The following is a 24,115-nucleotide window of genomic DNA, read 5'->3' on the forward strand; positions in this document are numbered from 1 at the left end:
GGTACACCTCGGTCCAGGAGGCGGCGGCCCACGCCGCAGCGACGGCTCGGGCGCCCCGGCGAGGGCCCGGCGCAGGGACTTGGCGCGGCGCCAGCGCGCCCCGCAAGCAGAGCGAGCCAAACCCGGCGCCTGCCGGGCGGCGCGGAGCAGGCGCTGGGCGGAGCGCGGGAGGCCGGCGGGCCGCAGGGTTTGGCTCGCTGGCGGTCAGCGCAGGGGAAGAGCGAGTCCCGCGTCTGGCGGCGGCCTCTGCGCCTCCGGCACCGCCAGGCCGCCCGCGGCTCCCCCCCTTCAAGGTCGCGCAGCGCCTGCGCGAATCGCCCGAACAGACGCTCTCGCCCCGGAGCGCCCCCGCCGCCCAGCCCCACCCCCGCGCCTGCGGCAGCCCGAGAAACTGCTGCGGAAGGGGGCAGCAAGGCTCCGACGGCACGTGCTGCCTCTGCTGGGGAACTCGGGCGGGGAGCCGTGGCCGCATCTCGGCTTGTGGGATCGTGTGGACAGAATGCAGGCCGTATGACTATCCGCGCTGGACAGCAGCCCAGCCCCATTCGGAGAGCGCTCGGTGCAGGCTGTGGTCCCGCGAAGGCAGGCCCAGCAGGCAGAGGGCGTGCTGCCTCAAGGGGGGGGCAGCCCGTCCCTTGCCCCCTCCCCACGCAAGGCCTCCAGGCCTCTTTGGCACGAGAGGCAGATGTGGTGCTGCTGTGGCTGTCGCACCCGCACCCGGGAGCCACCCTGGGACTGAAGGGTGAGAGCACCCGTGGCAGTCCCAAGGAAGGAGGTGGCTGCAGAGGCAGTGGCCCACGAGGACGGCACGCCCGGCAGCCCTTTCCGAAGCACAGGCCCTCAGCCCTGGGAGAAGGGTACCCACTGCTGGAGGCAAGGCCCAGCCAGCAGCCCGGCCATGAGCAGCGCCAGAGGAGTGCCGTCCGCTCCTGTCGCTGGGGGCACTGCCAGCCGCCTGCCAGGTCTGTCCGCTCGGCTCAAGAGCACGGGGAGCCTGCGTGGCACTGCAGAAATGACGAGGGGGACGGGCCAGGACCACGGCACAGGAAAGGCCTGTTCCACACCCAGCCTGCTGGATCAGGGGCTGAAGACGAGCCTCCCCGGCTACCTGAGACGAGGGTGGCACCCAGAGCAGAGGGGCCCATTCCTCACAGCAAAACCGGCCAGCTGGCTTGCCCACCGGTGCTGCTGAAGCCCTCCCTGCCGCACCCCACCGCCCTGTCCCTCAGCAGGAGCGGGGACCCAAGGAGTCCTGGCAGAGACCAGACACGCACGTCTGCAGGAACACTTTAATCGCTTCTCTCGGGGAACCTGGGCTGCGCCTGCCGGGACGCTCCCGCCGCACCCCCCGCCAAGCCTCGCAGTGCGACCTCCCGCGCCCAGCTCAGGTGCTGTTGGCCTGCTCTTGCTCGAAGAGGGCCACGGCCAGGTGGGAGCGGGACGCCAGTCCCTGCAGGTTGCTGAGGACGCAGCGGTGGTAGAGCTCCTCGCTCAGCCGGGGGCTGCAGCTCCTCAGCACATACTTCTGCACCAGCCCCGGCTCCACTGCCCGGAAGAGGTGCAGCTCCGAATGGCGCAGGAAGACGTCGAAGACCTCCATCTCCTCCAGCCCCTCGTCCCGGCCCAGGGCACGGGCCGCCAGCTTGGTGCGGGCGGCCATGTAGTCCGAGTTGTAGAAGCAGGCCTCGGCAAAGGCGTGCCGGTCAAAGTGTCCGTCCCGCAGGAAGTCTGCGCCGGTGGTGGAGGTGGCCGCCTGCTCGCCATGGTAGGCCAGCACGGGGTTGAACTCCTGGAAGTGGACGGGGAAGAAGGCCTGCCAGTTGCTGATGGCATTCATGCGGCATCGGTTCAGCACCTCCACGCTGACCTCAGTCCAGACGCTGGCCAGGAGAAAAAGCGTGTCCACGGGGTGCTTCTTGGAGACGATGTCCATGAGCTTGACCTGGGAGGGCACCTCTGTCTTGACACTGATCCACGGGATCTTGACGTCTGTGTAGCGCTTCTCCAGCTCAGCCACCATGGCCTTCACCCCAGCAAAGACGTCCACCTGGGCGACCCGCTGAGCGTCGTAGGGGTCATAGACGAAGAGCAGGCTGAGCCGAGCATTCTCACGTGCATCCAGAGCATTCGTGGCAAACGTGTCCAGGAAGCTGCCCACGAAGTCCAGCTCCTGCACGGTGATGGGCAGCACCACTTGCACCCGCGTGGCCTCCGTCACGTAGGGCATGGGGAGGATCTCCACCTTGCTGAGGGGGCGCAGGAGGTTCACCCGCTTGGCCAGCACATGGCTGTGCCCCTTCTGGGTGACGGCCTCCAGCAGCAAGTCCAGCGTGTACTCCATGCCCCGCGTGGGGTCGAACCGCCGATAGCCATTGAGCAGCTGCCATTGCTGGAAGCGCAGCTGGGGCTGGTACCGTTCGTTGAGGTGGTCCAGGGCGGCCTGGAGGATGTCGGCCACGTCGGCCTTGCTGGCTCCCGTCAGGTCACATTTGGGGGCGCCACTGGGGCAGGAGAAGAGGTGCTGCTCCGTGAAATAGTCCCAGCTGATCACCTCAAAGCGGGACTTGGGCCGGAAAGGAGCGCTGATGCCCACAGGCCAGGCCAGGCCGCTCTCCCCCTCTGGCGTCAGTGCTGTCAGGTTGCGGATCTGGGTCTGCCATCGAAAACAACACCTGTCCATCCATCCCTGCTCGCCCCCCCCCCCTTCTGGACTGGACCCAGGCCACAGAGCTGGGCCCAAGCCAAGCTGCAGCGCCAGCTCAACCCAAAACGGCCAACACACTCGTCAGGGCTCAGCCAGCCCGGCCAGAAAAGCTGTACAGGATCGGTCTGGTGTTTTTGAGAGGGGTGCCAAGAGTTAGTCCTGCACAGCTTTCCCAAGAACAGAAAGTGGGGGTGGGGGGTGGCAGCAGGCCCTCCAGGCCTGGAAAGCGCTTCGAAAAGGAACGGCTACATCACACAGTGAATCGTTCGCCCAGGAAATGCGCCACCCCGATCAAGGTCCAGCCCCGCCACCCAGCCCCGCTCCCTCCAGGCCGGCAAGGGGCAGAGGACTCTCCTCTCGCATCTCCTACCTGCAGCCGCACAATCTCCTGGTTGGTCCTTTCCAGCTGGATCCTGCTGAACTTCCTATGCAGGCGGTACATGAGGGTCGCTTCAGAGACGGGGTGCATGGCGATCGCCCCCCAAAAGGCCTCTCCTTCTTCCTTCTCTGGGTCCACATTCTTAGCTAGTTCATAGGACCGGTAATGCTGTCCCTGGAATGGGCCGGGGGGAGAGAGAGAAGGGTCACTGGCAAGGACCAGCAGAGCTGTGCAGACTCAGGCCGAAGGGATGCCTCCAGTCACGTGTCCTGTCCCCACGACGGCCACCCAGCCACCCCCAGGGAACCCCACAAGTGGGACACAAGCACAATGGCCTGCTGCAGGGCATGCCCAGCCAGGGCTGCCCACAGCCAACCCGCACCTGACCCAGGCATTGCCGCTGGAGCCACCACCACATCTCAACTCTCATCCCACACTCCCAGGCCCACAAGGCGGCGGATGTGCGGGGCGCTCTCTCCGTGACAAGCAGCTGCAAAGCAGGCTCAGCTGAAGGTTACCTCACAGTCTGCACGCCAGCAAGGCGGGCGCTGAAACCGGCCCCCTGCTCCAGGACGCCGGCACCTGCCACCTCACCAGTGTGAGGGTGCCAGGATGGCCACAAGGGGGTGCCTGATTCCCGACGGAAGGCTCCAGCAAGCCCACCAAACCCAGAAGGGCACCACCCCAAGATCACCCCCGCACCAGGTCCTCCCATGCTGCCAGGTGGGGAAGGCGTTCCTCCCCTCCTACCCACTCCAAAGCAGCCTCGGCAGGAAGAGCAGCAGTGGGCCGAGCCACAGTATTTCCCCAGCTTCCTTCTGATTGGTTCCATGCAGACTGTGACAGCCTGAGCCACAAAGCCCAGTCAAAGAGGATGCGGGGTGGATACCGCATGCCTTTATGAAACCGGGGGCGGGGGGGGGGGGATTCAAGGGCCTTGGGAGCCGGCACTGGGGGAATTGTGGTTGGCTTGCAGGGAATGCAGAAGCCCTCTCCGCCTCCCTCCAACCTTCTGCAAACAGGACGCACCATCCCGGCCAGCCAAAGCAGAGCCGAGTATCCCTGCGAGTTCTGAGGGGCAGCCATGTGCCCCGTGCGCCTTGCTTGCCCGGGCAGCCCCATGCCTGCTCTGAGGCTCTGCCCAAGACGCTGGACTGGCTTTTGCCCCCGCTCCCGCCTTGTGCCCAGTCCCCTCTTGCCATGGGCCTCCAGCCCTTGTGTGGGCGACAGTGCCCTACCTGGTGTTTGGAGACACAACTAATGCCCAGGAAGTCCACGATGCATCGCCCCAGCCACTCGTCCGGGCGCACGCTGAGGATCTCGTTCCGGCAGCTGTCCAGGTGGGGGTGCAGCTTCAGCAGCAGGCTGCGGGAGAGCAGGTAGCCAAAGCCCCCGTGGCAATAGTGGGCCTGCTCATCCCCGCCAATGAACTCCTCTGCCCGGCCCAGGTAGACCTCCTGGTTGATGCTCAGGTGTGCCGTGAGGGCCTTGATCTGCTCCGCCTGGGCGTAGGTGTCATCCTGCATGATGAAGAACCAGTCGAAGTCTCCCACAAAGTGCTGGTGGATGTAGCGCACGGTCTCATACATCAGCCACACGGGCCGCTCGTCCCCATGGGACACCAGGGCCATGCCGTGCGGCACCTTGGCACTGCGCAGCCCGGTGAAGTACAGCAGGTGCGAGAAGTGATGTGCCACCGTCTTGTTGACAGCCATGGCCAGCGTGTTCAGGGTGGCCTTGGAGGTCAGCACAGCCACGAAGAGCCGCTCGTGGAAGCCCAGCTCTGTCTGGATGTAGCGAGTCCTGGGGTGGGGAAGGGAACGAGCCATGAGTGCGGGTCACCTCCTGGGTGCTCCCAAAGCCAGCAGCCCAGCTCTGGGGCCCCGGGGCCTCCTGCGGGGAGAGGGGCCCCAGCCCAGCTGCAGCCGGCACAGGCCCCCGAGGACCTCGAGCCCAGCAGAGGCCAGAACGCCTCTGCTTCGGGATGGTCCGGGAGGCTCGCTGTTAACGAGGCGAGCCACGGCAGGGACGGTGAGCAGCCGCTCCAGCTGGCCAGAGGCCGCCCCTGGGCCCTCTCCCCACAAGCCACTGAGGCCGGCTCCTCTGGCAAATGGTCAGCTGCGCTTGCCTCCCTTGCCCTCCGCACCAGCACCGGCCTCACTTCAGAAACTGCGGCACGACGCCGGAATGACCGAGACACGTAACATGCCAGCAAGGCAAGTGCGTTTCGGGACGCCACGGCAACACCTCTAAAACCCCCGTGGCAAATGCACAGCAATGCAGGCCTGGCTGCTTGACACCTCGTGCATCAGACCCGGCTTCCCAGCAAGCCTAGTCCGTTCTCCACTCTCGACTGGCAATGGAGAGCGGCGGGCAAGGAAGAGGCGAGAGCAGACATGTCCCTGCATGGCTGGGTCAGATTCAGTGCCGGACACTTGCTGCACGGCCCTCTGGCCAAACAGCCCTTCCCAAAAACAGACCTCTCAGGTTTGCTGCGGGGAGCTTTCAGGGCTACGCCTGTGCGGCCGGCCCAGGAGCAGCAGGAACTGCAGGGGTTGCTGAGCACCAGGCTGACGGTACCGGAGCGCCCGGGGAAGGCTCGCGCCCGGGCCATGTTCAACACACTCACAACACACCTACGGACAGAAGACCTTGCACCCCCGCCCCCATCTTAAGGGAATTAGCAAAGCCTCCAAAACCTGGAGTTGTGTGTGCACCCCATGGAGACTCACATAGCCCTAAGAACACCCCACGTGTGCCACCTCTTTCCTTGGCAGGGGGAAGATTTTGGGTAGCGACGGTAGCTTTTCCTGAGACCCAAGGCATGGAACCGTGATCAGGTGTTGGTACCAGAGCGTTTGGCAAAAAGATGCTGAGGTCTCCACGTACCGGCAGCATCCCTCCCTACAGGAAAAGTACCAGGACTGTGCCTTTCCACAAAACTCTGACAGACACGGTATGAAAGGACTCAAACAGAAAAGCATGCAGGGTAAAACCCAGGAAAGGAACTAGTAAGCCATGAACAGAAAGATGAGCAGTGCACTGTGGGAGAGACGCCTGGCACTGGGGCAGCTGCAGGAGACGCCCACAAGTCTTAAGGCACACGCTTAAATCACCTGGCTCAGAAAAGAGCCTTTTGGTGAAGACGGCCTGAAGGCAAGGATAGCCCAAGGAAGGCGGCCAAGTCTGCCGCTTACATTTTAGAGTCTCCGGCAGACAACCTGAACCTGCCGAGAAATTTGAGCAGAATTTCACATTTAGAAACAACATGACGCATTGTTTTAATATTTTTATTACACATAAAAGAGCGCACCAGTAATAAGCAGCTGCAAGCGGCTGCACAATTTAATGTTCCCTCAAACATAATTCAAGACACCTAACTCATAGTCAGGTGGTGAAACAGCAAAACGTCAATTATACAGTGCAGGCAGACTGGCTGGGTGTACAGACAGTCAACCGAGGTGTGACTTGGTGCCTTGCACCAGCAGGGGGGTGGACCTGATGGCCTTCTTGACTCCTTCTGACCCTACTATTCTATGGATCTACGGCTCCAAGACCAGAAGCAAACCTGCAATGTGTTAGAAGAGAAAAGCAGCCTGGGGGGACTACGGGAGAAAAATGGCAGGCGAGAAACAGTTAAGTACTCCCCATCACCAGGTAAACGCAAGCCAGTGTGGGGCTGGCAGTGTGTTCCAACCCACGAAGGCCTTGCTGTGGACCGCCAGTCCCCACATTTCTTCTCCTTCTCCCTCATGCAGACACCAAGAGGCCATCCAACGAGAGGGCCCTGGCTCTGTGGCAGGGCCTCTACTTCACACACAGAAGATCTCGGGCTGGATCCCAGCGTCTGCAGGTCAGGCTGGGACCACTCTTGCCTGGGCAGCTGCCGGGCCATCCAGTCAGGAGCCTAGGGAAGCTCCCAAGCCCTCTGGCCTGAGTTCCACCTGCTGCTTGGGAATTGTGGGGCCAGGTCCTTGTGGAAGCCATCTGGAAGAACGCAGCCAGCGCCCTCTGGTTTTGCTTCTGCTGCTCTCTTGCTCAGCCAGTCAACTTGTACATTCGCATTCCACTGCGACAGAAGCCAATTCTCTTCTGCCCAGTTTGAAGCCCAGGTTTCAACCTGTCCCGCTGCCCCAGCAGCCAGCATGCCCTCTGCTGTACAGCGTCCACCTAAATTAGGACATGCTGCCAGTCAAGCGTGCCGGAGAATGACTCTAGTGACAGCAGTCAGCAGTGCTCAGCTTTTTTCAGAATGGATAGGCCTGGCCACGCACGCTGGCCAGTCCTGGCCACACAAGGCAGCTCAAGCCCCTCCAATGGCATCCACTGGAAGGCTCCCCTGGAAGGGAGGGTTCCCATCGGATACACCCCAACAAGCCATGACTGCAAGAGCTGGCTGCCTCTGGCTGGCAGCACTGCTGCTCTGTGACCCGGTTCCATCGTCTGGCTCTGGAACAGAAGTGGGAACCGCCGGAGGGCCACGGCACCAAGTTGGCTGGGGGCACAAAAAGCCAGGCAAGAGACCACTTTGGGTCTGAAGCCAGACTGCCCCTCAACCGTGGACTAAGCTAGCCAACCTGGGGGCGTCGAAGGGGCAGGTCCCCAAAACTGCTCCTCTCCCTAGTCATCACGCACCCCTAGGCATTTTCCTCAGAACCCTCTTTTCTCCAAGCCTCTCTCTCCACAGAGAACAACAAGGCGATTCCATCTTGCAGCACTCGCCTTTCCAGCTGGAGCGCCGTGAGCCACCTCCCGGGAAGCCCATTCCATTCCCTGGGGTCCTAACCGTCAGGAAGTGCTTCCTGGCATCACGCTGTCCTTCTATGGCCTGCACAGGTGAGCTCATCGGAGGAAAGGGGGAGGGCGAACTATGAGCAAAGCCATTCCTGCTTCAAGCATTTTGTCCAGCCACAGAACCACTGGCTGGCCGCAGGCCATGCACTGCCCACTTGCCAGCTCACCCTCTCTCCACTCAGCAGCTTGGGAGTGAGAACAGCAGCAAGCCAGCAGAGGCGCTCCAGCACTCTGGCCAAAACCCTTCAGACAACCTCAAAGGGCCTTAAGGAGATAAACAGACAGCAGAAACATTGTTCTTCCCAGACAGCTGTAGCCTGAGAGCGTCAGATGGCTCCAGAGCCTTCATGGCACCAGCACCGCCCCCGCCCCCAGCAGCCATGCAAGCGGCAGGGAGAGCCATGGCCCCCCTTGCCCTTAAGAGGCTGGACTCTTACCTGAGTACCTTCTTATAGGGCTTGTTGGGGTCACGGTAATAGGGCACAATCCGTGGCTTGAAATCCTCGCCCTTGGCTCCCTGGCCTGGTCCGCCACCAGCACCCAGAGACTCTCCCTGCTGCCTCCCTCCTGCAGGCTGCCTGCCATGTCCCAGGGCAGCAGGGTCCACGCAGGAGTCACTCCCATCGCCTTGGATCCAGGAGACGCGCAGGAGACTCAGGCTGCAACCCAAGGACAGGCCAAGGAGCAGAGGCAGGGCAGGCCGCAGGAAGGCCAGGACACTGACCACACGCATGGCCTGAAGCCACTCAGCTTGCAGGGAGCAGCGGGGGGCCTTGGGGCATCCACGGAGCCGGGATCATGGAGGGGGGCGAGTGGCAACAGGCACTGGTCAATTCACCGGGAGAAGTGTGCCTTCGGGATGCAGCCGGGCACCTCCCTCAGGCCCTGTGGAGGGGGGGGGAGAGAGAGAAATGAGCTTGCCCAAGAAGGGGCAGGCTCGCTGCAGGGGCCCCCCAACACACGGCAGGGCAGCAGACGAGCCGCTCTACCCGCAGAAGGGAGCTCCTACTTCGGCAGCCTGGCTCGGGAGAGCTGCGCCAGCACCCGTCAAAGCAGGGCAGGCTGGGGACGCGTTCACACGCAGGGGCACGAGGGCAGCGCTGGCGCCCGCAGAGGGCCCCCCGCCTGCCTGCACCGCGAGGCGCCCCGGAAGGCACCTCGCCCCGTCCTCTCGGCTCGGGCGCTCCGCCAGGCAGAGCGAGGGTTCCCACCCGCGGGAGCAAGAGGGGGGCAGCCGTCCTCCCCGTCCCCGGAGTCGCCTCCTCGCGGGTGCCGCCGGCATGGATGGCGAGGCGGGATCGCTGCACGCTCGAGTCCCGCCGGGCGGCGCAGGCCGGAAAACCGGCTGCTGGGCAGGCCGTGCGCAGCGGACGGGGGTGCGGAGGCGCGGGCGGAGGAACTCCGCACAGCCGCGCGGTCCCTAGCGCGCCCAACGGACCGCGGCGGGCCAGGCCGGAGGGCCGCGCCCTACGGGTCTCCCCGCGAGCCCGGCGGAGGCTCCGCGGCGTTGTTCAGCAGGGGGCCGGGGGCGCGGACCGCCGAGGCTCCGCAACGCCCACCCCGGGGCCGCGCCGCCCGCGTCGCGCTACCTTCCGCGTCGCCGCCGCCCTTTCCTCCGCGTGGTCGCGTGCACCGCACGCTCCGCCGCTCCCCGGCCGTGAGCGGCGCCTCTTTCGCCGGCGGGACCGGCACGTGAGAATTCGGCCCTCCCGCAACGCGGGCACCCACGGGCGGGCCGGCCCAAGCCCGCACGCTGCCCAGAACCGAGGCCCAGCCGCCCAACTGCCGCAGGCTCGCTCGCCGCCGCCGGGCCCAGCCGGGGCTAAGCCTGGAATCGGCGGTTCCGCTCCTGCGTTCCCGTCTCGGACTCGCGACGTCGCCGAGCGGACTCCATTTCCCAGAACCCCGCAGGGTGCTCGGTGCGCCTGCCCCCTCTTGCGCCCGGCGCCTAGGAGACTCGGCTTCCCGTCGGCGCTCGGGACCCGGCGTGCGCTGACGTCGCGCTCTCCCGTTGGAAGCGGGGTCGGAGGGGGCGGGGCTTCCGCACGCGGCAGCAGCTGTTCTGTTGCGACAGAAGGGAAAGTGCGCCCGAGCCGGAGCAGCAGCCGAGGCTGGCCGAGGCGGAGCGCAGCCGGACGGCCGTCGAGGAGGTGAGCGGGCCGGTCGCCGCGCGTGCTCCCTGTCCCGCTCCCCGCCGGCGCCGGGCGCCCCCGACCCGCGCGGGAGGGGCCCTCGGCCGGCCGGCCGGCTCTCCCCCTTCCCTCCCTCCCCCCCCGGCTGGCGCCGGCCGCCCGCCTGCCCCACGTGCCCGGACAGAGGCCTGGCCGGGGCGGAGGGCGCGGCGAGGGCGGCCCCCTCGCCCTCCCGGGCCCCGCGGCCGCCGCTGAGCGCCGCTCTCTCCCCGCGGCGCCAGGCGAACCAGCGGGACGATGCCGTCGGACCTGGCCAAGAAGAAGGCGGCCAAGAGGAAGGAGGCGGCCAAGGCTCGCCAGCGGCCCAAGAAGACCCCCGAGGAGAACGGCGATGCCGGCGGTGTGGAGCAGGACGACGCCGAGGAGCTCAGGGGCCGGGAGGAGGCCAACGGCACCGCGGAGACAGGTGGGCAGGCGGCCGGGCCCGCGCGGCGCCCCTCTGGGCGGCAGGCCGGCCGGCCGGCCGGCCTGCCCTCACTGCTCGTCGCCCGGGCTGCGCCTGGCTGCCGCCGGCCGCCGGGCTCCAAGAGGGCAGAGCCTCTCCGCCCGGGCCCGGGCCGCCCCGGAGCCGCGGGGGAAGGCGATGCGCGCAGGGGGCGGGTGGCCGATCCCCGCGGCTGCCCGGAGGGGCGGCCTCCACACGCGCTCCAGGAAAGGCGCTTCCGCCTCGCGGCTCCCCGCGGATCTCCGCTCCGCCCCGCCTGCTCTGGGTGGCGGGGCTGCCGGGTGCCTGCTGTGCCCGGGAGAGCCGTGCAGGGGCCTTGGAGTGTGCCTGGGCCCGGGGCAGGGTCGCTTCACCTCCGTGCTGCGCCTCCCCTCTGGCCTGCGCCCCGAGCTGCTCCGGGGGCGTCCATGCCGCCGCCGCCGCAGCCCTGCCTGTTCTGCCAGCCCCCTGGTTACTAATGGGGTGCAGCCCTTAAGGGTCCTTAAGAGCAGCTACGGTCTGCGGAGGCGAGGGGGTGGCCAGCCGACTAGGCTGCCCCTTGCTCGTCTGCTGCTTAGGCGGGCCTTCTCTCCCCCAGATGTGGATGCCATTACGAAGGCCATGGAGGAGTTTGAGCTGAAAAAGGCCGCTGCCCGCGCTGTGACAGGGGTCCTTGCCTCCCACCCCAACAGCACCGATGTCCACATCATCAACCTCTCGCTCACCTTCCACGGGCAGGAGTTGTTGAGCGACACCAAGCTGGAGCTCAACTCCGGGCGGCGCTACGGCCTCATTGGGCTGAACGGCACTGGTGAGTGAGCGGGGTGGCCAGCACGGCGGTGCAGCGGGAAGGGGCCGCAGTGGCGGGCCGCTTTGAGTCGCGGTGCTGTGGCTCTTTGGGGGATGGTTGGGCTCGCGTGAGTCCCCGCCAGGTTGCTCTAAGCGGGGCGTGGGAGCCCGGTGGTTTTGCAGGCCAGGAATGACACCCGGCTGCCACTAAGGGTGATCGGTGCTAGCCTGCCCGTGGCGTTGGCAGGCGGGAGACACTCTGCTGACTCTCTGCAACGTTCCTGTCACTGTGGTGCGTCCTGGACAATGCCAAATCTGTGCGGGGGCTCCCGGGAGAGTAGCTCAGGGCTGCTCGGCAAGAAAGCCGCTTCCTCGTGGGGCCTCTTGGTGAACACCCGTTGCTCTTCGCAGCTCCAGCAGTTGCCTCCAGGCCCGAAATGCTGGTTGCTACTGGGGACCTCACCGTGCTCTGGTGCACCTCTCCCCCTCCCGCTGCGCCACGTCAGGAGCCTCCCTGGGTGACGAGAGGGACCTTTTCTTTTCTGCTCTTCTGCCGCACCCAGGGAAGTCCATGCTGCTGTCAGCCATTGGGAAGCGGGAGGTGCCCATCCCGGAGCACATTGACATCTACCACCTGACCCGGGAGATGCCGCCCAGCGAAAAGACCCCCCTGCAGTGTGTGATGGAGGTGGACACGGAGAGAGCCATGCTGGAGCGCGAGGCAGAGCGCCTGGCGCACGAGGACGGTAATGCTTCAGGGAGTGTCCGGGGCAGAGCTTGCTGTTCGGGGAAGGTTCCCCTCCCGGCGCCAGTGGGCTTCCTGGCAGGGCAACCCGCAGTGAGAGCGGGCTGCGGCTGCCTCTGGGGCGAGGCAGGGCCCCGGTGCCGACTGACCAGCTCTTCTCTTCCCATCTCCCAAAGCGGAATGTGAGAAGCTGATGGAATTGTACGAGCGCCTGGAGGAGCTGGATGCTGACAAGGCCGAGATGCGAGCCTCCCGTATCCTTCACGGCCTGGGCTTCACCCCTGCCATGCAGAGGAAGAAGCTGAAGGACTTCAGCGGTGGCTGGCGGATGCGGGTGGCGCTCGCCAGGTGGGCGCTTGCCGGGTGGCTTCATTGCAGGCCAGGGTCCCATGGGGCTTCCTCACCGTCCCGTGGGGCTTCCTCACCCACTCCTCCCCGTGCCCCTCTTCCTGCAGGGCACTGTTCATCCGGCCCTTCATGCTGCTCCTGGATGAGCCCACAAACCACTTGGACCTGGACGCCTGCGTGTGGCTGGAGGAAGAGCTGAAAACGTGAGTCTGCGGGAGCCATCCTGGGGGTTCCTCTGCCCCCCTTGACAGATGAGGGCCCCCCACCTCTGGACTATCTTTTTTGCAGGTTCAAGCGCATCCTTGTGTTGATCTCACATTCCCAGGACTTTCTGAATGGTGTGTGCACCAACATCATCCACATGCACAACCGCAAACTCAAATATTACACGGTGAGCAGGGAGCATGAGCCCAGCAAAGGCAGGAGTGCTCCTGGCTTGGATCTTGGGCAGAGAGCTCTGTGTGCTTGTGTCCTCTTCTCTTCCCACATGGCCTGCAGGACCAGGGTGGGGCCTCTTGGGGGACGGGGGACCGGGGAAGAACCCTGTGGGATCAAACCGGAGCTGCTCCTCCTCCTCAGGGCAACTACGATCAATATGTCAAAACTCGCCTGGAGCTGGAGGAGAACCAGATGAAGCGGTTCCATTGGGAGCAGGACCAGATTGCCCACATGAAGGTAGCCCGTTGGCTTTTGGCCCTTCCCAGTCCGTGCGCTCTGCTGGGGTGGCCGTCATGCCTAGAGGCTCTTTCTGCTCTTACAGAACTACATTGCACGGTTTGGACATGGCAGCGCCAAGTTGGCTCGCCAGGCTCAGAGCAAAGAAAAGACCCTCCAGAAGATGATGGCTTCCGGGCTGACTGAGCGCGTGATCAATGACAAGGTGAGGGCAGGGGCCCTGGCAGGCCAGCAAGCTAGTTCTCGCTAGGCCAGGGCGTAGAAGCAGCTTCTGTGGTCTGAGGGCAGAGCGTGCCTTCCTGGTCCCACCTGATGAGCTGCCGTGAGGCTCCAGAGCAGGGCCAGCCACTCTTGGCTTCCTTCCCAGGCTTCCTGGAGACTATTTTATTTATTTATTTTATTTATTGAAACATTTCTATGCTGCCCCTTGCCGAAGCCTCGGGGCGGCTCACAACATAGAAAAAATACACAATAAATTAAACAATAACAATTAAAATACATACATTAGAATAAAATAAGCCGCCCTGGCCAAATAAAATTCAATAATATTAACATTTAAAATGCTGCCTAAATAAAAAGGTCTTCGCCTGGCGCCGAAAAACAAATAACGACGGCGCCAGGCGGACCTCTCTGGGGAGCGCATTCCATAACTTAGGCGCCACCGCTGAGAAAGCCCTCCTCCGAGTACCCACCCTCCTAATTTCCTTCACTGAGGGCTCCCGGAGGAGGGCCTCTCCCGCTGATCTCGGGGCGGCTGGGCATATATGGACGTAAGCGCTCCTTCAGGTAACCAGGACCCAAGCCATTTAGGGCTTTATAGGTCATCACTAACACCTTGAATTGGGCCCGGACTTCAATGGGAAGCCAGTGAAGCTGCCGGAGAACTGGAGTCATGTGAACATAACGTCCAGTTCCCGTCAGCAGCCTGGCAGCTCTATTTTGAACCAACTGAAGTATCCGGACTGTCTTCAAGGGTAGCCCCACGTACAGTGCGTTACAGAAGTCAAGACGGGAAGTCACCAGTGCATGAGTCACTGTTGCGAGGCAGTTGTACTCCAGATAGGGGCGCAGATGATGAATCAGCCGAAGCTGGAGGAAAGCGCTCCTCGCTGCTGCTGTTACCTGAGCTTTGAGTGAAAGCTCCGGGTCGAGGAGCACTCCCAAGCTGCGGACCTTGTCCCTAGGAGGGAGTGCAGCCCCATTCAGGACAAGGTTCAGGTCACCTTCTCCGAAGCCTGAACCACCTACCAACAGGACCTCCGTCTTGTCTGGACTGAGCTTCAGTTTATTGGCCCTCATCCAGCCCGTTCCCTCGGCCAGGCACCGGTTCAGTACAGCCACTGCCTCACCTGGATTGGTGGAAAACGAGAGGTAGAGCTGGGTATCATCAGCGTACTGATGGTTCCGCAGCCCACACCTCCTGATGACCTCTCCCAGCGGTTTCATGTAGACGTTAAACAGCAAAGGGGACAAAATGGATCCCTGCGGTACTCCATGGCATAGCTGCCATGGTGCAGAGCCATAGTCCCCCAGCACCACCTTCTGGAATCGGCCATTGAGATAGGAGTGGAACCACTGCAAAGCAGTGCCTCCGACCCCCAATCCCGCAAGCCTATCCAGAAGGATACCATGGTCGATGGTATCGAAAGCCGCCGAGAGGTCCAGGGGAACCAACAGGGACGCACTCCCCCTGTCCTTCTCCCTGCACAGGTCATCGTACAGGGCGACCAAGGCAGATTCAGTACCGTACCCGGGTCTGAAGCCAGACTGAAATGGGTCCAGATAATCAGTTGCATCCAAGAGTGCTTGGAGTTGTCCCGCCACCACTCGCTCTAACACCTTGCCCAGAAACGGGATGTTGGCCACTGGTCTATAATTAGTGGCCATCTCTGGATCCAGTGACGCCTTCTTCAGGACCGGTCGGACTACCGCCTCCTTTAAAGGGGCAGGCACCCGACCCTCCCTCAGAGACTAGGCCAAACGCGCAGTGTGACTTTCCTCCTCTTCATCTGTCTCTTTCTCAGACACTTTCCTTCTATTTCCCATCGTGTGGGAAGATCCCCCCACCTGTCATCATGGTCCAGAATGTGAGCTTCAGATACAGCAAGGATGGGGTGAGTGCCTAGGGAAGTGGGACCAGGGATCAGAGCCCAGCAGTGGCTGGCCTGGAACACTCACGGTGTCTGTGTTTCTCAGCCCTGGATTTATAACAGCCTAGAATTCGGCATTGACCTGGACACCCGTGTCGCTCTCGTGGGGCCCAACGGGGCTGGGAAGTCGACGCTGCTGAAACTCCTCACGGGCGAGGTGAGCCCCCTCCCCGGCTTGAGGCCTGGCCTGGGGGAAATGGGTCCCCTGCAGGGCCAGCGGAGAGGGTCCATTCCCTTCCCCGCTGAGCGAGGCTGCTTCCCTTCCAGCTGCTGCCCACGGACGGGATGATCCGCAAGCACTCCCACGTCAAGATTGGCAGATACCACCAGGTGCCGGCTTTTGTCTCATGCATAGTGGGAAGCAGGGCTGGGTTTCCTCCCTGGCCACCGCAAGTGGATGTGCTTGGCGGGCCTAGGAGCGGTGTGATCCCTCATGCAGGGGAGCGTAGTCGCTCTGCTTTTGGAGAGTGCCGGGGTGGCGAGCTGTCAGGCTTCCCCTGCCTTGCTCTGAGCTCACCCGCTCTTTCCACCTGGCCGCCACAGCATTTGCAAGAGCAGCTGGACCTCGATCTCTCTCCGCTCGAGTACATGATGAAGTGCTACCCAGAGATCAAAGAGAAGGAGGAGATGCGCAAAATCATTGGCCGTTACGGGCTGACTGGGAAGCAGCAGGTTGGTCTGGCCTGGGGTGTGGGAGGGGCAGAAGGGACCGTGGCACCTCTTCCCCCAGTCCCATCCCGCTGGCCGTGCTGGGGCAGATGGTCGCTCTGGGGAAGTCAGCAGAGGTCGTGGCAGTGGCAGGTGGGCCACTGCTCTGACGGCTTCCCCCAGCGGCTGCAGTTTTCCGTGGCGGGGTGCCGGGTCTTCTCCATCGCCTGAGGCTGGTCGCTGAAAGGCATCTGTGGGTGGGAAGGAGAGACTCGGTGTGGTTGTGGCAGACGACTTTTCAGGCGGTGGGGGGGGGCTGCTCCTGCTTCACATTCTCTTGTTCCCCTGTGGGGTGACCCCAGCTCACCCCAGTGATGAGAGTGGATTCCTGCTGCCTGTGGCAGGAAAGGAAGGGGTCCGGCTGTCTCCCTGGCCCACGCCTGGAGCCGGGCTTCTCCTCACAGTATTTGATCTTTCGCAGTAAGCTCCCAGGGCAGCCCTCTGCTCAGTGCGGGCCCCCTTGGGAGGCTTCCCTGGAGGCCCATGTGCCAGCTGTGCTGTCGCCCAGACCCATGCTGGGCTGGAGGATGCAGTCGCGCTTGAGCTGAGGGGCCGCCTTAGATGGTTCCTCCTCTCTGTGGTAGTAGGAGAGAACGGCTGACGTTCCTGACAGCGTGGATATGGAAGAACCCACCCACAGTGCGATGCCACAGGCTGGGGCCACTCTCAGGTCCTTGCCAGAAGCGGGGCAGAGATGGCTGTGTCTTTTTGAAATATTACTAGCTTCCCTCACTGGCAAAAAACACCTTGAGGGTAAAGGGCATAACGATAAAATACTGCAACTGGCCCAATTTCAGTGGGGAGCTGGCAGCCCGTCATTTGAATCAGTATAGAATCAGAAAGCAGAAGGGATGGAGCCATTGAAAAAGAAAAGAGTTCGTACTAATTTAAATATTAAAATGCATACTATTTCAAGTTTAAAGATGCTAGAAAGCACAGTGGGCCAAAAGAATGTTTAGAGCTGCAGCAATAAAACAGCGTATCCAATAGAAAAATGTGTCAAAAGCCACTTGGAACACAAACTTCATGAAAAGCCCTTTTGAACCACAAAATGGAAAGGAGAAGCCCCGCGTCTCCCGTCCTTGGGAGGGTTTTATACACTAGGAGCATGAATTGTGAGTGACCCGTGGCTGTTCGAACATCTGCAGTTTGGAGGTGATCACTTTTTGGTCTGCTTCTGAGCCAGGCGTGTAGCCTTTTCTCTCTAGTAGGTGCTTTATTTACATCCAGCATTTTGGCTAAAAGTGGGGCGTTCAGGTGGCTAACAGTAAAATGCAAGGTAAACACAATCCTCATCCAAACATAGTACCTAAAGAGTTGAATGGAAACACGACAGTGGAAGAAATGGGCGCTCCTGATGAGTCGGCCCCATTCAGCAGCGGCGCGAGCCTCTCCTGGCAGGGAGCTCCAGAGCCGGGGCGGGCCCTCACCTGCATGCTGCCAGCACCGGGGGTGGCTGGGGAACTTGTATTCCTGCCCCGATTCCTCCAGGGGAGCCAAAGAAGCTTTGAGGGAGGACGAACCCAAAGCGTTACTGAGCCTCTGGCGGGACTGGCCCAGGAGTGGCTCCCATGATCCACAGTGGGCGTCTCTCTGTCCTGGACTGTCGCAGATCTGGTGGCCATGCCTGCTGTGAGTGCCCTAAGCGTTAGGTTGACCTGCTCACCCAGGCTGCACTTGTTCACACCCAGACCTAAATGACCCAGCGCACACCCACTGCAGGCATGGCAGCTGAACCGGAGCAGCCTGGGGCTGCCATAGAAACAGCGCGAGTCAGAAGGGGCCTCCAAGGCCATCTAGTCTGGCCCCCGCTCCAACTGCATACACCCACGGCATGCCTGCCATGCGCATGTCCAGCCTATGCTTAAACACCCTCACTGATGAGGCCTCAAGCACCTCCCCTGGAAGCCCCTTCCACGCTTGAGGGGCGCTAACCATCAGGAAGTGCTTCCTGGCATCCACCCTGGTCATGAAATCAACCGTGAAACGATCGGGGCCCGGCCCGGCCCAGCACATTATGCAGGACGGGAGCATTGTCAGCCAGCTGGAAACACAGGCCATGAGGCAGTTGGACGGGTTTTCTCATCCATGTGGAAGATTGCCAGAGTGGTTCCACGCAGCCACAGCTGGCTTCAGCGGAGGCCGCGTCTCTGCAGCAAGGGGACGGAGGGAAAGGAAGTTGGAAGGGGGTGGCAGGGCCCTTGATCTCTTCGAACTGCTTGTGAGTTGCCAAAAGCCACAGCAGCAGCAGCAGCTCATTTAGAATAGATGCCACAGTTCGGAAGGCAGTGTCCAGTCCAAGGGGGCACCAGGAGACTGTTGGACGGCGCTGCCGTTGAAAAAAGGGAAAGCACAGTGGGGCAGCTTGGAGAACTTCGCACAAATGAGCCGCCTGCTGGTGGGGTTGACGGCGGTTTCATTCTGCCGCTTCAGGCCGGCAGGAGGCTGCCGAAAGGGAAGGCTGGGCAAGGTCAAGACGGAGCGCTCCCGCAGCTGACGCACACGGCCGTCTGGCTGCAGACCACCGAGCCAGATGGCTGTGGTGAGCTGGGCAGCCCGCCTGGCAAGGTGTCAGGGTGTGTGTCTTCCTGTCTGCCTGGCAGGTGAGCCCAATCCGGAACTTGTCGGACGGGCAGAAATGCCGAGTGTGTTTCGCGTGGCTGGCCTGGCAGAGCCCCCACATGCTGTTCCTGGACGAGCCCACCAACCACCTGGACATCGAGACCATCGACGCCCTGGCCGACGCCATCAACGACTTTGAGGGGGGCATGATGCTTGTCAGCCACGACTTCCGGCTCATCCAGCAGGTGAGTGGCAGGAGAGGGAACATGGGCCACCTGGAAGGGGCTGGCCGAGCTGGCAGCCCCCCGGCGCTCCCAGCCCAAAGGCCCATCGCCCTGGGACAGCAGTTGGCCGGGGAGCAAGGCCGCTCCCGTGCCGCCCCTGCCTGCCAGGACAAGCCAGCCGGGCCTGGGTGCAGCAGGAGGCGCACACGGTGCTAGGCTTCTCGCCGGGGCCCTCGGCAGCGCTACCCTTCGAGGCGCACTCCCATGACGTGCAAGTGAACAGAGTAACAGCTCCGCGGAAAAGCGACCGCCTTGTCTCTTTGCTCAGTAATGAAGGAAGTCACACCTAAGTGCAGCTGAACGTGTCCCCTGGTCTGCAGAAAAGCAGACTCAGGATGAACCAGGTCCCACGGCAAGCCACGCAGAAGGGAAAAAGAGACTGGGAAGGGTGGGGTAGCTTTAAAAAACAAATGTTTAAGGCAGTCCCACCAAGGAAAAAGAGTGGAAGACCACAAAGAAAGGCTATGTGGCTTCACAAAAAGCTGAGAGAGAATCTGGAAATAAGGAAGGGTGTGTAGAGGCCAGTGATGGCGAACCTTTTGGAGACCGAGTGCCCAAACTGCAACCCAGAACCCACGTATTTCTTGCAAAGGGCCAACACTGCAATAAAACCTGAAAATTGAGGAGTCAGTTCAGAAAAAACAACTCACAGCCAGTCCATATTATTTCCTCGGCAGCGCACTGATCAACCATGCAAAAGGTCAGACGAGTCACAGCTCGAGTCACGGCTTGTGAGGTCAATCCCTACTGCCTCTGCTCTGTTCTGAGCGTTTGCATGGCCCCTGTGCGCACTGTTGTCCGACGCTCGGCCGCTGGGGAGCTTCTGGAGCAGCTTAACTTGTGTGCCGACATAGAGGGCTCTGCGTAAATGCTGTGGCACACGAGCCATAGGATCACCACCACTGGCATAACCCTACCCTGATCCACTCCCCTAACCCTAATATGGAGGTAAAGTTCCATTGAAAAGCGGGCAATTTTGAAAAAGCCTTCCCTGAGTAGCTTTTTCTGCACTGCTCATCATCCCTGCCCTGTCTACACATATTCCAACCATCAAAATCATGCCATGACACCTCATTTTCCCAACCCTAACCCTACCCTGGTGAATACCCCTAACCCTAATATAAGGGTAAAGTTCCATTGAAATAATGCCATTTTTAAAAGGCCTTTCTTGAGTAGTTTTTTCTGCACAGCTCATCCTTTCTGCCCCTTCTAAATACTTTCCATCCATCAGAATCATGCGCAGACACCTCGTTTTTCTAACCCTAACCCTACCCTGGTGCACGCCCCTAATCCTAATATAGGGGGAAAATACCATTGGAAATAATGCCATTTTTAAAAAGCCTTCCTTGAGTAGCTTTTTCTGCTCAGCTCATCATTTCTGCCCCTTCTAAACATATTCCCACCATCAAAGTCATCCCAGGACGCCTTATTTTTGTAACCCTAACCCTACCCTGGTGCATACCCATAACCCTAATAGAGGGGTAAAGTTCCATTGAAAAGAGGGCAATTTTGAAAAAGCCTTCCTTGACTAGCTTTTTCTGCACAGCTGATCATTTTGACCTTTGTAAACCCATTCCAACCATCAAAATCATGCCAGGACACCTAATTTTCCCAACCCTAACCTTACCCTGGTGCATACCCCTAATCCTAATATAAGGGTAAAGTTCCATTGAAATGGGGGATTTTGAAAAATCCTTTGCTGAGTAGCTTTTTCTGCACAGCTCAACATTTCTGCTCTTTCTAAACCCATTCCAATCATAAAAATCATACCAGGACCCCTAGTTTTTCTAACCCTTACTCTACCAGAAGTGTGAATTCTCTCCTTGAATACTCTCAACTACTTCCCTTGGAAGCCCATTCCATATCCTAGGGATCCTAACCATTAGGAAGTACTTCCTGACATCAACCTGAAACCTGGATCCTTGAGCTTTGCCCCATTGAATGAACAGCCCACCCTCCACTGCAGGGATGAATAGCTCACGGCCCTCCTCCACGACATCCCCTCACCTGGTCACTAAAAGATCCCTTCAGAGTCTCCTCTCCTCCAGTCTGAGAAGACCCGGTTCCCTCGTTCTCCTCACGTGTCTCCCCTCCCAGCCCGGCTGCCATTCTTGTGGTCCTGGCCCAAACCGATTCTCACCAGCTACGTCTCTCCTATAATGGGGGGCCCAGAACTGGATGCAGCTCTCCATAGAAACATTCAGTAGGGAAAAATGCCAAGTTCTCTACTTAGGAACAAGAAACCAAATGCATCACTACAAAATGGAGAATACTTGGCTTAACAGTACTGCAAAGGAGAAGGATCTTGGAGTTGTAAATCACAAGCTAAATATGAGCCAGCAATGTGATGCGGCAGCAGAAAGGGCAGTTGCTATCTTGGGATGCATTGACAGTAGCATCACTTCCCAGACATGTGAAGTACTAGTTCCCTTCTACTCGGTACTAGTCAGACCTCACCTGGCATACTGTGTTCAGTTTTGGGCTTTAAAAAGATTCAGAAAATCCAGAAAGGGCCACAAGGATGAATCGGGCTGGAGGTGAAGCCCTGGGAGGAAAGGTTGTGGGAACTGGGCATGTGCAGGCTCAGGGGAGAGAAGATTCGGAGGAGCTGTGTGGGCACTCCACGAGTACCTCCGAGGCTGCCACAAACAGGAAGCACATGATCTCTTCTCATTCATTCCAGAAATAACTCTAAGAAACCAGATTTAGACTAGACACTAGGAAGAATTTCCTGCCTGTCAGAGCAGTACAACAGTGGAGCCTATTATCTAGGGAAGGCGCGAGCTCTCCACTACGCTACGATTTTTTTCTATGCTTGTATGAGGAGGGGACCGAGATGAGGTGCTCTGTCAGTCATGTGAAGGCTGTAGAGGCAGCCATGTGTCCAAATGACACTCGAGCTTTCCGGGATGCGGAAACCCTCGACGGTTTGGAAAAAGTTCTGAACACTGCACTTGGAGCTCATCATCCTTCAGACACGTCCTGGCTTCACAGACATCCTGCTGGGGCCCCTGGGTTTCTAGCAAGTAGTTCACCAAATACTAAACGTCGCAGTAAAGCAGCCAGCTTGGCCAGCTGAGAGCTGACGCAAGTGTGGCAGGACCATCCTGCCCACGTAAAGGTTGCTTTGGCGCAGCTGCAGTCGAGCATGGCAGTCGCTCCTGTAGGAAATGCCCGTCTGCTGGGCTGACTCGTGGGCTCAAGACGTTTCCCTCTGTACTTTGGAGAGAGCTTTCCTCTCGACACCAAGACACCAGGTGGGAGAAGCCCCCACCAGAAGGCACTTTTCTCCATGGCAGGAGAAGCCCCGGAAGGGGTTCCTCCTGTCACACAACCACTCAAGCCGGGCTTCGCTGCAGTTAAAATGTGGAAGAACCCCCGGGGTCCGTGGGCTGCAAAAATAGTTCCCCCTTGACCAAGGGTGTGGCCGCCATGCTGGGGGCGCATCCAGGGTGCAGCCGTCTGGTCCCAGAGGTGCCCGCCCGGCGTTTTGGGGCGGCCCACTGGCTCGGGGCCCCACTGGCCGGCCAGCCCCGCCTTCATGGGAGCCTCTCGCCCCTTCGCAGGTCGCGCAGGAGATCTGGGTGTGCGAGAAGCGGACAATCACCAAGTGGGCAGGGGACATCCTGTCCTACAAGGAGCACCTCAAGTCCAAGCTGGTGGATGAGGAGCCCCAACTCACGAAGAAGACCCACAACGTGTGAGCGCCGCGGGGGGCGGGGGGCAGCCGGCTGCTTCTGAAAGACTGGTGCCGGCCCCAGCCCAGGCAGCCTGGCCGGCTCCCCGCACCCCGCCCCCCAGCAATGGAAGATCAGACTGCCTTGCCACCTCGCCGCCGCCGCTCGCCCCCGCCCCGGTCCTCCTGCAGCTTCCTCCCTCTGCCGCCTCTGCTGCGTGGCCCCCACCCTGACGCGCCCCCCTTCTGCCCGAGGTGGCGCCTCTTCGTCGCTGGGGGGGCAGCTTGCCCCCGCAGAGCGGGTGGGGAGGGCGGCTGGCCCCCTGCTTCCATCTCGAGACTTCACTCCAACCTCTGCTGGCCTCCGTTTGTTTTTAACAATTATTTATCAGTGTCATTGCCGGGCCTGCCTGAGCAGAATCAGTCAATAAAGAGGAATTCACGTTTCCGTAACTCTGCCTCCTTGTGGTGAGCTTGAGCCGTCCGGCCACGAGGGCTGTTCTCGGGCGAAGGCCTGGGCCAAGCAGATGCAGCCAGGCGGGAAGGACCAGAGCAGCTGGGCCCTGTTGCTCACGGCCAGCCCGGACCACGTCTCGAGTCCACGCATCGCCTCCCGTGCATTTCCCCGCTTGCTGCAGGGATCCCCGGGGTGCTGCTGCTAGCAGTGGGAGTCTCCCCAAACCCTGGAGAGCAGGATGCACGTTGCGTGGGGCCTTGGCGGCCTGGCTGTGGGGCAGGTGCCACAGCTGCCCCGCATCATGCCGTGGCCAGCCAGCTCTTCAGTGGTGGCCAAAAGCGCCCCCTCTCATGCTTGTGCTCCCCAGTGGCTGATCTGCATATGCAACCTGGCTTTGACACTGCACACCAAATATAGCCACCCTTGGTGCTGGCCAGTGCCCTTTTCGAGCTGTGTGCTGTGTGAAGGAGGTCCCCCACCTCTGGCCCGAGTTTCCCCTAGTCAGCTTTTTGGGCCGATCCTGTGGGGCTGCATAACAGAGGGGAGTGAGCTGCTCCGTTCCTTGAGCAATCTGCCATTCCTCTCCCTCGCCTCCATGGGGCCTTTGCGCACTGGTCGCTGGGTGATACGAGGGGCAGTGCAGTGGCCCCCACCCTGCTTGCAGGCCTCTGTCCTGGCTGCCCACTGTGGATGCAAAATCGCCGGTCGGACGGCCCTTTGGGCTGGGCTGGGCCGGGCCGGGCCGGCCGCACTTGCTCCCTTCATGCAGACAAGCCAATTGCTCCCAGTAGAAAGCGGGCTTCACAGTTGTGGGAAAAGGGTTGGGGTGCGGATCCAGGGGCCCTTCCCCACACAGGCTGTTCCTGCAGTGGCCAACTAGATGCCCCCAAGCAGATGGGGTCCCAAGCACCCTCCTGCTCATGCGCTGGGTGTGGAGCTGGGGGATCAGTGGAGCTCACGGAGTCACAGCCTCACCCATCTCACAGGCCACTTTTGGGGCCAAGGCACGGCCGGCTGAGGGACCAGCAAGGCTTCTTCCCACTGCGGCCCTTTGCAAAGCGACATCCGCCACCTGCAGCGTCTTGGCAAGGCTGGAGGCAGAACGTCAGGCCCCTCCCTCGGAGTTGGGGCTTGCTGGCCCCTGGCACAGGCGGATCCCAGAGGCAAGCGCACGCAGGGAGTCCTGCCCTCCTCGCACAGTCCGGCCAGCTGTGTGTGGCAGGGAGTC

General features: G+C 61.2%; 2 protein-coding genes across 4 annotated transcripts; one reads left to right on the forward strand and one right to left on the reverse strand.

Annotated features, from left to right (window-relative positions):
- Nucleotides 1-1,275: 1,275 nt before the first annotated feature.
- Nucleotides 1,276-9,731, reverse strand: CHPF2 (chondroitin polymerizing factor 2). Of its 3 annotated transcripts, none has more exons than XM_044422534.1 (5): nt 9,511-9,731; nt 8,315-8,762; nt 4,322-4,886; nt 3,075-3,257; nt 1,276-2,653 (listed from the first exon to the last, which is right to left on the reverse strand). In XM_044422534.1, exons 2-5 carry the CDS (start codon nt 8,608-8,610, stop codon nt 1,385-1,387), a joined length of 2,313 nt encoding a protein of 770 aa, XP_044278469.1. In that variant the 5' UTR covers nt 8,611-8,762; nt 9,511-9,731; the 3' UTR covers nt 1,276-1,384. The 3 variants fall into 3 exon arrangements, with proteins under 3 accessions (XP_044278469.1, XP_044278467.1, XP_044278468.1); XM_044422532.1 differs by having other exon boundaries at nt 9,467-9,731; XM_044422533.1 differs by lacking the exon at nt 9,511-9,731 and having other exon boundaries at nt 8,315-8,868.
- A 211-nt stretch (nt 9,732-9,942) lies between these two features.
- On the forward strand, nt 9,943-22,883 carry ABCF2 (ATP binding cassette subfamily F member 2). Its single transcript, XM_044422531.1, has 15 exons — nt 9,943-10,027; nt 10,291-10,475; nt 11,092-11,304; nt 11,846-12,028; nt 12,204-12,375; nt 12,483-12,578; nt 12,664-12,766; nt 12,955-13,050; nt 13,136-13,255; nt 15,075-15,164; nt 15,247-15,357; nt 15,468-15,530; nt 15,744-15,872; nt 18,512-18,715; nt 22,321-22,883. Exons 2-15 carry the CDS (start codon nt 10,307-10,309, stop codon nt 22,456-22,458), a joined length of 1,887 nt encoding a protein of 628 aa, XP_044278466.1. The 5' UTR covers nt 9,943-10,027; nt 10,291-10,306; the 3' UTR covers nt 22,459-22,883.
- The last annotated feature ends 1,232 nt before the right edge of the window (nt 22,884-24,115 follow it).

This window comes from Varanus komodoensis, unplaced genomic scaffold (genome assembly GCF_004798865.1).
Source record: "Varanus komodoensis strain SLA01 unplaced genomic scaffold, ASM479886v1 scaffold129, whole genome shotgun sequence".
Taxonomy (NCBI): domain Eukaryota; kingdom Metazoa; phylum Chordata; class Lepidosauria; order Squamata; family Varanidae; genus Varanus; species Varanus komodoensis.

Coding starts and splice junctions, on each gene's coding strand:
- CHPF2 (XM_044422534.1), bottom strand. CDS start 8,610: ATGCGTGTGGTCAGTGTCCTGGCCTTCCTGCGGCCTGCCCTGCCTCTG. Junction 3,258..4,321: donor GTTGTGTCTCCAAACACCAG/GTAGGGCACTGT, acceptor GGCCCATTCCAG/GGACAGCATTACCGGTCCTA. Junction 2,654..3,074: donor AGGAGATTGTGCGGCTGCAG/GTAGGAGATGCG, acceptor TTTCGATGGCAG/ACCCAGATCCGCAACCTGAC.
- ABCF2 (XM_044422531.1), top strand. CDS start 10,307: ATGCCGTCGGACCTGGCCAAGAAGAAGGCGGCCAAGAGGAAGGAGGCG. Junction 10,476..11,091: donor CAACGGCACCGCGGAGACAG/GTGGGCAGGCGG, acceptor TCTCTCCCCCAG/ATGTGGATGCCATTACGAAG. Junction 15,165..15,246: donor TCAGATACAGCAAGGATGGG/GTGAGTGCCTAG, acceptor TGTGTTTCTCAG/CCCTGGATTTATAACAGCCT.